At 37.0% G+C, this 16,894-nt stretch overlaps 1 protein-coding gene across 1 annotated transcript in view; it reads right to left on the minus strand.

Moving 5' to 3' along the window:
- Positions 1–16,894, minus strand: part of Dnah7 (dynein axonemal heavy chain 7) — a 347,577-nt gene that overhangs the window by 324,454 nt on the left and 6,229 nt on the right. Inside the window, 3 exon segments of the mRNA XM_047547136.1 lie at positions 768–876; positions 9,359–9,427; positions 16,373–16,435. Of these exon segments, the coding sequence (XP_047403092.1) occupies positions 768–876; positions 9,359–9,427; positions 16,373–16,435 (241 nt within the window).

Here is a 16,894-nt window from a genome sequence, read left to right on the forward strand (position 1 = left end):
AGGGTCTTACTCAGTTCCTCAGGGCCTCACTAAATTGCAGAGGCTGGCTTTGAACTCCCAATCCTCCTACCTCAGCCTTCTGAGCTGCTGGGATTACAGGCATGTGCAACCAAACCTAGCTGATAAGCACTATATTTCAATCAGTCAAAGTAATTAAAAAATTAGCAACTCCGGAGGCCAAGGCAGGAGAACCACAATTTTGAAACCAGCCTCAACATCTTAGTGAGATCTTCAGCAACTTAGAAATAACCTATCTCAAAATTTAAAAAAAAAAAAAAAGGGCAGGGGGTGGGGTGGGGTTGTAGCTCCATGGTGAAGCACATATCTATGTTCAATCCTCAGTACTACTACTATTACCACTACTACTGCTACTGCTACCGCTACTACCACCACTACTACTACTATTACTACTACTACTACTAGTAATAATAAAGAATTAAATGACCAATTTAGAAGTAATATTTACATCTTACTAAATTCTTCTTAGAAAAAAATTTCTCTCAGAAGAGCAAATTCTGACCACAATAAATAAAAGTTTTTTGATAAACATTCCAATTCCTATATCACCTCTTACAGCATTTACAATAGCCTGAAATAACTAAGAACTGGAATCAATTACTTTCTGATGGAAAATATTTAGGAGTAATTTTTCTCCTTGACATAAATCTCATTTAGGCTTTATAATTTTGTGACTCTATTAGCTAAATGTTGTATTATTTCCTCTAGAAATTTTTCTTAAATCTAATATAGAATATTGAGGTTCTTACCATATGACTGTTCATTTTTAACACTAAAAGTTTCTGGAATCTCATTGTCTTGCTTTATATTCAAATGGAATGAAGGGGCTGCCTGCTGCCACTGGGGCTTTGTACTCACCTAAAATATGATATTTAAATAGCATTAGTAAGCAATATATATATTTTCATGAAATAATATGTTTTCTTAAAATGCAGACATTTTCTCAAACAAATCAGGCATGTGGGAAGGAGATACAAACACTCAATAGCAGATTTTATCAAGTACACACAGTATGTCCTACTTGAGAGACATTACCAAAATCCTGCTGCCAGTTGGATATGGGTGCCTGTTACCTAAAACTGAGGTGTTCATTCCATTCATCCCCAGATTTTGACAAGTATCTCTATCTTTTTAAAATTTTAACTAATACCAAAAAGCATAAAATTTTGCATATCAGTGGAGTGCCATGTAATGTTTCAAAACACATTATATATATTATATTGTGTAATGTTGAAACCAGATTAAACATGCCTATCTCCTAACATATTCATTTCTTTATGATAAAAACTTTCAAAATTCTTTCTTCTAGCTTTCTGAAGTGTTCAGTACATTATTATTGTTTATAGTCACCCTACTGTGCAATAGCACACCAGAACTCTCATTCCTATCTAGATATACTTAGGATCCATTGATCAACCTTTCCCTATTCCCACCCCTGTAAAGTATATATATCTAGAAATTTATCGGTTTATTCTAGGTTACCAAATTTGTTGGCAAAAGTTGCTCATATTCATCTCCAATGGTCTTTTGGATTTCCATGCTGTTGGTTGTGCTCTCTCCCCTTTTGTCTCTGATTGAGCCTTCTCTTTTTCTTAGTCTAAGTAAGAATTTGTCTACATTCTTTATCTTTTCAAAGAAAGAACTCTTTGTATCATTGATCTTTTGTATTTTGTTTTTAATCTCCATTTCATTTATTTCCACTCTATTCTTATGTTTTTCCTTCCAATAATTTATGGTTTGGTTTTTTCTTGCTTTTCTAGTTCTTTGGGATGTATTAATAGGCTTTTTTAATTGAAATCTTTCTACTTTTCTTGATGTAGGAATTCATTGCTATAAAGTTCCCTCTTGCTACTACTTTTGCTATATTCCATAGGTTGCATATATTGTATTTCCAATTTCATATGTTTCAAGAAGTTTTTAATTTCATTCTTGATTGCTTCCCTCATTCATTGGTTGTTCAAAAGTAAGTCATTTAATTCCCATGTAATTGTATAGGTCTCCAAAAATTTTCTTGTCTCTGGTTTCCAGTTTTATTGCATTGTGGTCAGAAAAGATACCCAATATAATTTCGATTTTTAAAAATTTGTTGACACCTGTTTTGTGGCCTATCATATCCTGGAAAATGTTTCATGTGCTGATGAAAAATAAAAAGGTGGATTCAATAGCTGTTGGATGGAATATTCTATAGATGTCTGTTAGGGTCATTTGGTCTAGGGTGCCATTCACCTCTACCTTTTCTTTGTTGATTTTTCTATCTGGATCATCTTTCCATTATTGAAGGTGTGTGTTAAAGTCCCCAACTCCCATTATATTGGAATTTTCCTCTCCTTTTATATCTATTAGTATTTACTGCATATATTTGGGTGTTCCAATGTTGGATGTATATATATTTAGAATTGTTATTTCCTCTTACTGACTGCACCCTTTAACATTATATAATGACCTTCCTTGTCTCTTTGTGCTGCTTTTCACTTAAAGTCTATTTTATCTGATTTAATAAGCATAGCTACTTCTACTTTCTTTTGGATTCTGTTTGCATGCAATATCTTTTTGTATCCCTTCACTTTCAGTCTTTGTGTCCTTAGAGGTAAATAAGTTTTTTTTATAAGCAACATATATTTAGGTCTCTTTTTATAATCCATTCAGTCACTCTATTTCTTTTAATTGGATAATTTAATCCATTTATATTCAAGATAATTATTCGTCGGTAAATTCTTAGTGTAGCCATTACATAACTTGTTTTCTGTTGCACGATTGTTGTCTGCAACGCCAGAGGGTCTCCCGCTGTGTTGGACAAACTCTGTCAGCAACTCTAGCAAAGCATGGGAAAAGGACTCAGTCTCTGCACAAAGATCTGAGGAGAAGAGCTTATTTGAGAGAAATGGGGCACTTGTCACACAGGAAGCTGCTTCTCTCTTTACTGCATATAACACTGTCTTTTATAATCTTGCAGTTAAGCTAGTCATACATTGCAAAGGTCAAACCTTACTTAAGCAGTTACCAATCTATTTGGCAGACTATAGATCAGGTATAGTAAATTTTCATTGACCTAGTTCTACTAACCACAGAGGAACATCTGTTAACTTAACACAAAGAAGGGCCATTTCACAGACCACAGAAGAACTGTCTTACAGACCACAGAAGAACATCCTGTTCACAGAACATAGGAGAGGAATATGGGGCCCTAGTTTCCGAGGATCCTGTTTGACACCTCTGTCTTTTGACAGAATGCCATGGAGGCCTCCTTCCAAGGAATAGGGCCCACAGTTTTCTAATTTTGTTGTAGTTTTTCTTTCTTTCTCTCCCTTATAGTCTTCCTTTATGGTTAAGTAATTTACTCTAGTAGTTGTTTTTATTTCTTGCTTGTTATTTTTGGTTCGTCTGTTATAGATCTTTGTATTGTGGTTACCATGAAAATTACAAAAATACACATTTTGATTTTAACAAGCTATTTTGAAATGATAGCAACTTAACATGATTATAAAGAACAGAAACAAACAAGAGAAAATATTATTAATAAGAAAACTGTATACTTGTACTCCATCCCTCCCCACACTTTGAAATTTTTATATCCCAATTTATATCTTTCTATATTACCTAGATCCTAACATATTAACATATTACTTTTTAATTGTTTGTTTTTAGTTTTCACACTAAAGATACAAATGGTTTATACCCCATGCTTACAATATTAGAACACGCTGAATTTGTATAGTTACAAGTGAATTTTATACCTTCCATATTTTCTTCTTATCCATTAATATTCTTTCTTTCAGTTTGAAGAACTTCTTTTAGCACCTCCAGTAGAACAGGTCTACCAGACATATTCTTTTAGCTTTTGTCTGGGAATACCTTTATCTTTTTTTCATTTTAAAGGACAGCTTTCCTGGGCACAGTATCCTTGGTTAACAGTTTTCTCCTCAGTACTATGAAAATCTCATGCCACTCTCTCCTGACCTATGTAAGGTTTCTGCTGAAAGGTCCACTATCATGCAAATGGGGCACACTTATGTGTTGTTTCTTTTTTCTTGCAACTTTGAGAATTTTGTCTCTATTTTTCAACTGATCAATTTCTGATTTTGAGTATTAGAGAGGTCATGGTTTTCCTTGCTTTTTATATTTGCTGGCATAAGATGTTTGTGCATGGATTAGGTATTTATTCCATTCTTCCTAATCAGACTTTTTGTGTGTATGTATGCCTGTCTTTCCAGAAATTTTAAGGAGACTGCTTATTTTCTCTAAGATTGCAGTAACTTCCTCTATTTCAGCAGTGGATGGTGTATAGGTTCAGATTTGTCAGGAGTCTGTTGTCAGTGTGTTATCATTACTTCAGTACTAGAAAGAAATCCAAGTACAACTTTGTCCCCAAAACACTGTTCATGTGCTATCCATAAAGTACCGGGATAGTACCTAGAAAGTGTAGTCCATGCTCACAAGCCTCTTCCGGGGCTCAGGTAGAACCAAATGCCTCATTCACAGTTACTGGTCCATGGTCAGGCCCTGCAAGATTCTGCCAAAATCTGGGCATAGCTTGCAAGACCAGCATGACACTGTGATAGGACCAAGACCTATACACTGATATGGACTGCCTATTACTAAGGTAGACTTGTACCCTCGGACCATTGCAGCCAGCCACGGGTGATGCTAGCTGGGATAGAAGTCCACTCAACTGGGATTGCATGTCTTTCTCTGGCACTAGAACTGTTCCATGGGCTTTTTCTGCAGGAAGGGATAAGGATGGGGTCCATTAGGATCTTCCCAGTATTAGGTTTCACCAGATATGCACTATGTTTCAGGGCAAAGTCTTGTGCTTACTATGCAGTCCTACCCCCAGTGGATGGGGTCTGACCCCATGCTATGTTTAGACTGCTAGTAAGCTGGATTGTGCCTGAGCCTCACAGCTGAATGGTCCTGCAGTTTCAGGGTGTATGAGGACCTATGCTACAGCTGGCAGTGATGCAGGCTGAAACATGAGTCCATCTCTCTTACGTACAGGTCTCCAGCGACTGCTAAGGAAGTTCTAGAGCCCCCTTTGCTAGCTCTGGTCTGCCGACAGCTGTGCTAACACAGGTTGAGAGAGAGTGGGTAGAGAGTTCCCTGGTTACTAAGCTGGGCCACACCTGAGTGTCACAGTCATGACTGCAGTCTCAGGAGGACAGGCATTTCCCGTACCCTTTCCAACACTGGAAATGAGGAAGACTGAAACTCATGTCTCTTATACCAGTGTACAGGTCTACACCTGATGTCAGCGAAGATCTAGAGCTCTGTCTCAGAACTCTGGCCTGTGTATGGGGCCTTCAGTTTCTACCAGGTGCTGGGTCTCACCATAAGGGCTGGGACTGGGTTCTGAGACAATGGTCTGTGTCAGCTTTCATATCCTGCTCCCCAGAAAGTGGAGTCCTGTTCCCTGCTCTGCTACCTGAGATTGGAGGGTCAATGGTGGAGGTATCACAGCAAAAGAGGTGTCTCTGAAGAAGGATCTGAGGGGTTCCTGGAGAGGATGACTCAAATCAGGACCAACAGACTTCCTAGCACATGTGATGGAAAAGAATGTCAGCGCTTGCCAGTCAAAGGCATAGAGGTTTATTTAGGAAAGTAGATACATATTCAAGGTAGAAGGAGAGCAATCTCAAGAGAGATGATTTGGGTTGAGGGGGTGGGTAAAACAACTAGAATACACATTCAAGAAGCAGGTCATCTTGAGAGTGAGAGATGCAGCTTTGGGGTTCCTGGTTTTTCTTTTAAAGGAAACTTGGTGAGGGGTGTGTATAGAAAGATATGTAGGAATAATATCAGTCTGATGATCTCAAGATGGTTTCTGGTGGTCTAGCCACTTTCCCAATCCTCAGGTTGATGTAGTCTTTATTATCTGATCAGTAGATAGACTTAAAAGCCCCAAAATTGTAGTTTCCTTAAGATATATCTCTCTTTGCTTAATCTATTGGGGGGGGGTGTTAGTTAACAGTACACACACAGATTCACAGATTTCCCAAAAATCTGGGAGTCACAGGCCTGCAAGAGAGACTTGCTTAGGGAGTGACAGGCCTGGAGAAGTATGCAAAACTTCTGAATTAAAATATTATTTCCTTGTCCCTCCTTTGTGTCTCCTATTTTTATTTCTCTTGTCCTGCCTTAGAGGCAGTCAGTTCCAGAGGCTCTGATGGTGGATACTGACCTGATGATAGGGGTCTTAGGAGTTTGCTCAGCACTGAGCTTCACCATGGTGGACCTGTTACTGGGTTTCAAGACTATAGCCTCCACTTAATTTTCCTTCCCTCCCGTAAGGGAGTTGCATCTCTCTCTGAGATGGTCTGCTTGGAGTTGAGGGAAGGGAGATATAGAGAACTTTTTTTTCCCTGCCTTCTTCAAGGTATCTTTTTATTTTGTTTTACTAAAAACAGGCATTGTGGTTTCTTACCTGATCTCTTTAGCTCTCGTGAAGGTAATGTGGTGTTTTTGCAGCTGATCAACTTGGGTCTGTCTCTGGGTAGACAATCATTAGAGGACCTTATGGGCCATAAGGCTCTTCTTCCTCTCAAAGCCTTCTATTTTGATGAGAGGATGACCTCAGCTGATCTATAGTGCTAATGAGTTCCCTCACATCTCAGCTTCCAGTTCTCATGGCTTAAACTGCCTGGGAATTTATTCCATCATTTAAAGTTTGGGTCACACATTCTTACACTTACATTATCTGAAGAGTCTCATAAAGAGGGAGAAGGTGAGTGGTGATAGGTAACTGGCTCTCAGATTCACTCTGGGAAATAACAGAGTGTGGAGGGAACTGCAGCAGACAGGAGAGCACCTACATCTCCTAGAAAGGCAATGACCAACTTGACTCTTGAAAATTATTGTAATGCCAGAACACAGACCCACTGTTGCTAGAGACAACAATTCATCAACAAACCCAGAAAAGAACATTTTAAAGTAAAATCTACATTTGTGTGTGTGTGTGTGTGTGTGTGTGTAGTACTGGGGATTGAACCCAGGGCCTTGTACTTGCTAGGTTAGTGCTCTCCACTGAGCTATATCCCCAGCCCTTTTCATTAAATTTTGAGATAGGGTTCACTAAATTTTCCAAGTGAAACTTGGGATTTTCCTGACTTAGCCTCCCAAGTATCTGGGATTATGGATGTATGAGAGTGCCAGGAGAAAATCTGTTTTCTAATGCAAAAATGTGGTCTGTCTCTTCCTTTCATATCCATACCAACTTGACAACCCAGGCTTAGATTAGGTCCTCTTTCTTCATAGTTGTATTCAGCCCAGTCTCTTACTTCTGCATCCCAAAACAAACTAGCTTCACACAAGTTTTTTTCCAGCTCTTCTTTCTTAGGAAAATAGGCTAGGACAGCTTATAAGTTAGTGCTTTTCCATCCTTCCCTCTGTCCCTCAATTCTTTCATGCTCATCTTCTCCATAAAGGTTTTAAGAATCACAGGAGTGCTACAAATGAGGTATGAAGAAAGGGTAAAAATCAGGTCACCAGTTCATACAGGCTGGGAGGCCACCAGTGCTGGAGCAATGTGATGTCAACTACAATGATCACCTTCTAGAAGAATCAAGGTATATAATGAAATTCACTCTATACCTTGCTGGAGCACTTTTATCCCAATGAGAACCTTAATATTCAAATGAAAATAATTTTTTAATTAATTAATTATTTTTAAAAAAATAATCTTGAAAATACTATTTCCCCTAAAACATATAAAATTCAAAGCATATATTGAACAAGAGCACTGGCAACAAAGCACTGTAGGTGATTATATGCTTTTCTACAGGAAAGGAGAATTATTCATCTCAGCTACATTCAGTAAGTAAATTTTAATTAGGTTTATATTTCTGCATTTGTATATTGACAAGACACAACAAACTAAGAGCAAATTTTCAGTTTTAAAATTTGTGAGTTTTTAAAATATTTTTTAGTTGTAGATAGACACAATATCTTTATTTATTTGTTTATTTTTTTATGTGGTGCTAAGGATCAAACCCATTGCTTCACACATGCAAGGCAAGCATTCTACCACTGAGCTACAGCCCAAGTCCTAAAATTTGTTAAATTCTTAAAAAAGAAAATACACGGTCTAGTCCATTTCAGGTATTTACATTTTAAACTAAACATTTAACATAGATTTTGCAGAATTAGGGAAAACGTGAATTGTACAGACATGGTGTAATAATAACACGTTATCAATAAACATATTTTCAATCAAAATGTGTACTTTGAAATGTTTAAGATAATTTATCTAACAACATACTCAAGTTTTCTAAGTGAAAATCATCTTTGTTTCAAATTTGTACAGAGCAACACAAATTCAATATTGCAATTCGCACTAAACTTTTAAAATATCCTTCCAAACAAGTAATGCTTTGGATGAATCTAAAGATTATGCTGAGTGAAATAAGTCAAATGCAAGTGGATAAATACTGCATGATTCCACTTATATGAAGTGTCTAATCAAATACGTAAGAGATAAAAAAACAAAAGTAGGGGTTTGGGGAAATATTGGGAAGTTTTCATTTAAGGGATGCAGAGGTTCCATTTGGAGAAATGAAAAGAGTTCTGGAAATGGATGGTACTTATGGTTGCACACAAGGCAAACTACTAGGTACCACTGAACTGTGTATTTAAAATGGCTAAAGTAGTAAATTTTGTTATGTAAATTTTATTACAATGTAAAACAATAATGTTTGCATAGAAACTCCATTAAACTCAACTTCTAGGAGTTACAAGACTGTAATCTGATGGCATTAAATTCAACACAAATATTAGTAATTTTATTATGATAAAATCTAACTTGTCCAGCACTTTATCAACTATTAACTGTCGCTTCCACAGGAAAAGGATCACTTGTTGTCAAAATAAAGAAAAAGGATGCTACAATCTGAGAATTTTTTTTTGTAGTATAGCCTTTCAGTACTGGAAGAGCCTTCTCCTCAGAGATCATTAAGTTATCTCATTTTCAAACCTAGAAACCAAGGCTCAGAGGTAATGACTTCACAAAGGTCACAGAGCCATAACGGACAGAGCTTTAACCCCAGCCCTTGTTCCTGACTCCCACACTGATAATCCTTCTGTTAGTCCATGTTCACAATTCTTCTATTCATATAATACTTGAATATTTGTACATACTAAGAAATTACAGTTACAGTGACTTTATTAAGGTAGTCCTATTTTTCCTAAGATATATGATCAGAAGAGATTCAAAATGAAACACAAATTTTAAAGTCAGAAATTCAGTTACTTATTTTTGAGTATGAAAACTAACAAACATTTTTTAAATGGCAAAACATTTGAGAGTATAGAGAATAGGTAGAGGTATATTGAGAGTATGTAGGTAAATTACCATAGACAACTGTGGTAAAACTCTTGCTGCTGTCTTTGATTTTGCTTTATCTTTGGTAGATGACTTTTCCTGCATGAAAAAAAGGGGGGGGGACAAAATTTGTTTACTCTCTTAATGCAAAAATTGATAAACTCAACAACCAAATTTTACAGTGTCTGTTATGCAGTAAGGCACATATTATCCAACATATTCAAAGACATACTCTATGACTTTTAAAATTCTCAATATTTTTTAGAATTGTTTCTTTAGAGCAAGGAAATAAAGGAAAATGGTGCATAGCAGTAGTTGTCAAAAGCTTAAAAAGTATGCAAAGCCTTTTATCCATCACATCCTTATCTGAGAATTTATCTGAATCTAATGTCCAGGGGTTACCCAGCTTTATCTCTTTACTCTATTATAAAAATGTCATTTTTATCCTTACTGATAGACCAAAATGGCATACTTCTTAAGGTTACAATGTATTCAGGTTAATGAAGCCTCAAATTATCAAAAACAACATTTATACTTTTGGGCAGTAACTTCAAGAGAAAACTGCTGCTATTTCCTTTGCAGTACATAATGATTCCATTGTTATCTAGCTAAGAAGAACACTGCTGGGGTGATAACGGAACATTTTGATCTATAAAGCAGATAACATGAGCTGTGCTTTTGGCCAGTTATCAACATATTGCCTCTCAGCTCTGGATTTACCCTTTCAGCCCTCCCTTGCGATATTTGATGGGACCTTCAAACATTTCTTCTTTGCCAACCAGTATATAATTATAAAGGATTCTAAATATGTAGGGAACATTCCTTAAGCTTATTTGACAGCAGTAGCTGACACCATGGTTCAAATAAACCTAACGGTCTGGACGGAGAAACTGAGGAAATGGTAAAGACTCCCCATGGATTGTAGGCCTTTGCATTTACTGAGGCTAAGCCATGAGCGGAGGGGAAGCCTCGCTCAACAGGCATCATGGCAAGCTGTGATGTGAGTTCGCCCGCGCTGCCTCACCTCATGCTGTGTGCTGGAGCTCACCCTTCTCCCAGTCTTTCCTCTCAGACTTGTTGCCGGACAGAATCACTTAGGGATACTTGGTTTGTTTACATTGTACGACGGACAGCTTACCTATAGGTTGGTTCTGTTATGTTTTAACAAGCGTCTTAACCTGAGTGGATAATGTGCCTATACATGTCTTGTACAATCATAAGTAAAATTAGATCTGTGCCTTCTGAGCCTGGTCTCCGATGTCTGTTTATTGGGAGGCATCGCCGTCCTCACCCTCAGTTGGACTTCCATCCAAAATAACTACATAAAGAGACAGTTTAAGAGGCTTCCTTCCCTCTTCCAGCACTTTTTCTCACTGTTCTGTGGCATGGCTGCCAGCAGTCAGCATCCTTTCCTGTTGACAGCTATTCCCTCTGTGGTACGTGGCTCACCCAGTGGCAACCCCCTCCAGCAGGTTTCACTGGCATTCCTGTGGGTGATTTTCCACAAGTTTCATTTATACCATAGAGGGAGGCTTCCTTTCAAACCTTCAGCATCCCAGCATGTGGTATGCACTTTCTAGCCCAGCCTGCAATTCCTCAGCAAATGTCTCTCCCATCCAGTGAGCCATGTAACAACCTCTCCAGTGAAGTCTGAGTGTAAGGTTTAGGGAATGGATGGCTCTTCCAAATTTGTTTCTTGAGCTAGGCACAGCAGTGCATACCTGTAATCCCAGCACACCTGTAATCCCGGCAATTTAGGAGGTTGAGACAGGAGAATCAGAAGGTGAAGGCTAACCTCTACAACTTAGCAAGTCCCTGTCTCAAAATTTAAAAATTACAAAAGAGCTGGGGATGTTGCTCAGTGGCAAAGTGCCCCCAGGTTTAATCCCCAATTTAAAAAAAATAAAGCTTCAAATTCCAAATTTGTTCCTTGAAACTTAAAGGGAGGGGATAATCCTCATATCTCCTATTTCTGCATTTTTTAGAGCAATATTATCCAAAACAGTAGCCACTCGCTCCCTGTAGTTATTGGCCACTTGAAATGTGGCTGAGGTGAGACGTATTTAAGTATAAAATACATACTAGAATTTGAAGATAGTATAAAATACAAAGGATATACATTAGCTCAACAATAACTGTTTATATGAATTTGTGTGTATTTTGTATTGATTACCATATGTGTGCCATATTGTTCTAAGAAGTTTAAATGAAGTAGTTCATTTAATTTTCTCAAAAATTATAAGCGCCATTGTACCACTTCTGTGCCTATTATACAAAAGGAATGATATATTTCCTGCTGCCACAAAGCGCAAACTTAGCATAAAAAAAATGTGCTTCTATCCAGGACAGGATGTGGAGGAAAATATTCTAAGAAACTTCCAATAGAAAAAATATGGAAATTGTTAGGGTTTAGATGTGGTGTCCCCCAAAAGCTCACGTATCAGACAATGCAAGAAGGTTCAGAGGAGAAATGATTGGGATGTGAGAGTCTTAACCCAATCAGTGAATTAATCCCCTGATAGAGATTAAATGAGTAGTAACTGAAATGGTAGGATGTGGCTGGAGGAGGTGGGAATTGGCAGCGTGACTTTGGGGTGTATATTTGTATCTGACAAGTACAGACCTCTCTCTCTGCTTCCTGATCATCATGTAAACTGCTTCCCTCTTCCACATTCTTCTTCCATGATGTCTTGCCTCACCTTGACCCCCAAGGAATACAGCCTGCTGTCTCTGGATTGTGACCTCTGAAACCATGAGCCCTTAAATACACTCTTCCTCCTCTGTTCTGGTTAGGTCCTTTAGTCACAACAGTGAAAAAGCTGACTAAAACAGAGGTTAAGCCTTGAAGCACAGCACAGGATCTCCACATAGAAGAACAGCAAGGAGTGTACTAAAGACAGAAGGAGCATCAAGAATTAGGGGTTAAATGAGACTGGCAGCTTTGGAGGGGATGTTGGGATGGATGGTGAGGGGACTTGGACCAACTCAAGTCAAAGGCAATCGATTTTCCTAGTCAACAGAGACTTTCTGAGCTCCTGCCACATCTTGGACTCTACTTAGGCATTCGGTCTATAGTCATGGACAGAACTAAGTCCCTCCCCTCATGGCATGTACATCCTAGTGGAGGTACAGACAGCTATTTCAGAATAGATATGTCATATAATATAGGGAATGTGCAATGGAGAAAAATAAAACAGTGCAAAGGGATAGAGAGGGAAGGGCTAGAGAAATGCTATGAGAGATGGGTAGGAAGAGCCTAGAGTTTGGGGTAGGAATCTGAAGAAAGGGTTAGGGAAGAAATAGGGATGGATAAGTGGGTGTTGCTATGCCATGGAGGACTTGGATTTTAGGGGATGATTGGCCTGACTGGCATTACATTACTATCGCAGTCCCTCCTGTGGTGATCTTAAATCCCAGTTTGCTTGACATAGTCCCAGTTGACATCTCTTGCCCCAGTATAATTAGTAGCACTTTCACTCTTAATGTTATGTCGATTTGGTTGATTAATTACGTTGTTACCCTATTTATCATGCAGGGACATGGAAAAGGATTATAGTTCTAGCAGCAGTAAAAAAGATACACAAGAAGAGACTTGTGTCAAGTCTAGCAGCTTTCTAAGATAATCCAGGCAACAGGAGATACGGGCCTTGATTTATAGACAATGCTAATAATAGAAAGTCACTTCAGCAGGCACAGCTCTGACCATACTGCTCAGAGACATTAACAAACTCCCAAAGAAGTTGGCACATGTCTTTGTATTGGTGTTCAAAACCCCCCTCAATGTACTGTGAACTATTTTATTTCCCAGCCTCTCTCACAGTTATTCTGTTGCCATGTGATCTATGCTGCATGGACGAGGCAGGTAGCTAAGAGCTGGAATGCCTCATCCATTGCTGTCTCACCCCTGCCACTGCAGCACACTGCAGCGTTGTGCTAGCCTGGCATAGTGATAAGACAGAGGAAGGCTACTTGACCTACATCAGACTTCATGTGAGCATAGGGAAATCTTTGTCGGGTAAAGCCTCTGAGATTTGGAAGTCTATCTGTTACATCAGCTAATATTAGTTACCCTGCCTAACAGAGTCATCAATATACCCCTCAAAATCTCTGTTAAAATATGACCTTTCTTCAAGACAAGGATCAGAAATATTTATATTCTTTCTTATTTCAACTGCAGGTGATCTCCTTTGAATATGCACGACACTTACAGTTTAAATTCTTTCTAAGGTTATGTGTGCTCCTACCTTATCCTATTCTCCTACCTCCTCATTCCACCCTTGTCTACTAAATGAGTCTTGCAGAGCTGGATAAACTGACTTTATCTTAGAAAATTGGTTAAACAATCCTAAAAATAGAGTAACAAGAAAAAGAAGAGAAAACGAATTAAAGAATTGCAATGAGCTTCAGAAAGTACTTACCAAAGCACAAACTTCAAATTAGGTGAATATTTCATACACATCCAATGCTGTAGCCCAAACTGCTCTATTTTCTACCATTCCCAGTGGACCACACAATAACAAGGGAAATATGAGCACAACATTCTCATGTTTAAAGGCACAGCAGGTTCTCAGAATTGAAGTTTCCCCTTTGGGGAGAGTGAAAGTGTGGCAAAGACTTGACAAGAATTCAGTTATTAATAACAGAGAAGTAGTTTTGGGATGTATGGTTTACACCTCCTGGAATTTTGATAACATGGTACAGAGGCAATTCAAATGAGGCTATTATAATGTCCAAAATTGTCTACAAGTATCCAAAACACCTTGCTTAGCCCCAGCCTCCTACAACGAATCTACACACAAACTTTAGAATCTCTGTATTACCCATCTCTTTGCTGAGCTACTTCCCCCAGTCTCATCAATACTCTGGGTGGAGAAGGTTGGTAGGGCCTCAATATTTCCTTCTTATACTAAAGTGCAGAATGTATATCTCTCATAGTAAATTTTATAAATAATAGGTCTCTGGCTAACTAAGAAAAGTATTCACACATAAGCAGTAATATCATCTAGCTAATGATATGTTGTCTTACATCATTTAACATCCTCACACCTCAAATCTGATTCCACACATGGCTGTAGTAAACAGTTTTGTGTTAGTTTCAATTCATGAGGGTTTTGCCTCAATAAATATGTATTTGTGCTTCTGGATGGGGACTCCTACAATGCCATAGCATAGGAAGATTCCACTATGCCCACACATATAAGCATCCAGGAGAAGTGAGAAGTAATATCCCCAGGAGCTATTATCTACCAACACAGGATGAAAGAAAATGGATAAATGTCATTCCTTGATTCTCCTGAGGTGGAATATTACAGGAAGCAGCCTATAAGCTCAGAAGACTATGACAGGAATAGGGGCATACTGTGGCAACCAGTCAGATAGCTCATGTTTGTATTAACTTCTTCCTAATTTTGCTCTCCCTCCTCTCTTATTCCTGCATCCTGTGATCATCTACCCAGATAAACTAGCTCTACAGAAGTTCTTTTTGTCAGACTCTTTTTTCATGGGATAAGAAGTTAAGACAAGATAAGAGCACTTAAAAATCAGTGCTCTTTCATTCTTCCACCTCAGGCTCCATCTTCCACTCCCATCTTTCTCTATAAAGGATTTAAGATTCATGGGAGTGAGTATTCATGAGTGAGGTATATAGAAAGGGTGAGAATCAGGTTACCAACTCTCAGACTCTGAGAGTTATCAGTGCTAGGTCACCTTTGATTTCAACTACAATATCTTTTAGAAGCAAAATGATCTATAATGAAAATCAGTCTTAATGACTGCCAAACTTTTATCCAAATATAAACCTTAATATTTAAATGAGAATTATTTTAAAGTAACATACTTTTAAGTATGATTTTTTTAAAAGACATAAAACCCAAAGGATACAGAAAAATATTGCAAAATATAGTCAAATATGAGCACAGTAGGTTTTAAATCAGTGAACAAAAGCAGTTAAGGTAACCATATGCATCTCTGGCTTAAAAGGATGATTCAACTCAGTTTTGAAAATTTATTCAGTAAGTGAATTTAAATTTAACATATAAAAACCCCTAATATCAATATATTCAGTTTTTAAATTTTTAACTTTTAAAGAGAAAAAGTGTTTAATTTCAATTTCTCTGACTTATAGAAAACTTAAAGTAGATATTCATAAAACTAAAAAAGTTATGATTCTGTTTTACAGAACTTGTGGTAATCTTTGTATTATTATCAACAAAAATGGACTCATGAAACATGTACTTTCAAATATTCAAGACTATTCACTTAAAATTTTCATTCAAGTTTGTTTTAAGCTGAAAGAATTTATTATTAAATTAGGAATCATCTTCATATGAAGCAATGCAAATCTTGTAGAATTCATTCTGAGCTTTTAAAATATTTCAAAATAAATGTTCTCATTTAAATCCACTTGAACTCAGCTTCTAGGAATTATAAGAGTTTAACTCAATGGGATTAAAAATTTAACATAATTACTAGACAAAAAAATTTATATGGTAAAATATAACTTGTTCAGCATTTTATCAACTGAAAATGTCTATTAACTGTCTCTTCAACAGGAAACTGATCATTTATAGTCAAAATATTGAAAAAGGATGCCAAGATCTAAGAGATCTTTTGTAGCATAGCCTTTTAGCACAAAGAGCTGTTTCCTCAAAGATCATCAAGTCCAGTCCTCTTATTTTTAAATACAGAAATGAGAGCTCAGAGAAGTGACTCCCAAAAGGTCATAGAGTCACAAAGGGCAAAGCTTTGACCCATGTTCTCATTTCCTGACTCCAACACTAACATTCCTTCTGCTAGTACGTGTTGGCAATTCTAATCATAATACTCAAATATTTGTACATAACTAAGACACTGTAGTTACAGTAACTTTATTAAGATAGTTATTTTCCAAATATATGTACCTCATTGAATTTCTTCAACAGAAAAAAATCAAGTGGAACACAGAATTTAAAATCAGGAATTCAGTAACTCATTTTCAAGTTACAGAATTTCAAATTAGATATTAGTATAAAAGCAATAAACAGTGATAATATATTAGTGAATTACCATAGGCAACTGTGGTAGAAATCTTACTGGTACCTTGGATTTTTCTTTGCCAGTTGGTTTATCCTGCATGAAAAATATGAAAAAGCAAAACAATTTACCTATTAGTGCTAAAATTGATTCACTCAACCAAATTTTATGTTTACTATAAAGTACATATCATCCAAAAGTCTAAAACACACTATACAGATCATATGATCTTGTATATATAAAACCCTATAACCCACCAAAAAATTAATAAAGCTAATGAATAAACTTGACAAGGTTGAGGAATACTAGATGAATATATAAAAATCAACTATATTTAGATACTATCAAAAAAATCCAAAATTGAAATCAAGAAAATTTTTTATTTACATCAAGAGAAATAAAATACTCAGGAATAAAACCAACCAAAGAAGTGTAACAGTTGTACAATGAAAACTGAAAATTATAAAGTATTACTAAAAGAAAGTTTTAAAGACCTTAATAAATTAGAGAAAAATTCCGTGTTCATGGATTGGGAGACTAAAATTGTTTTTTTTT

Source organism: Sciurus carolinensis, chromosome 3, assembly GCF_902686445.1.
Source record: "Sciurus carolinensis chromosome 3, mSciCar1.2, whole genome shotgun sequence".
NCBI lineage: Eukaryota > Metazoa > Chordata > Mammalia > Rodentia > Sciuridae > Sciurus > Sciurus carolinensis.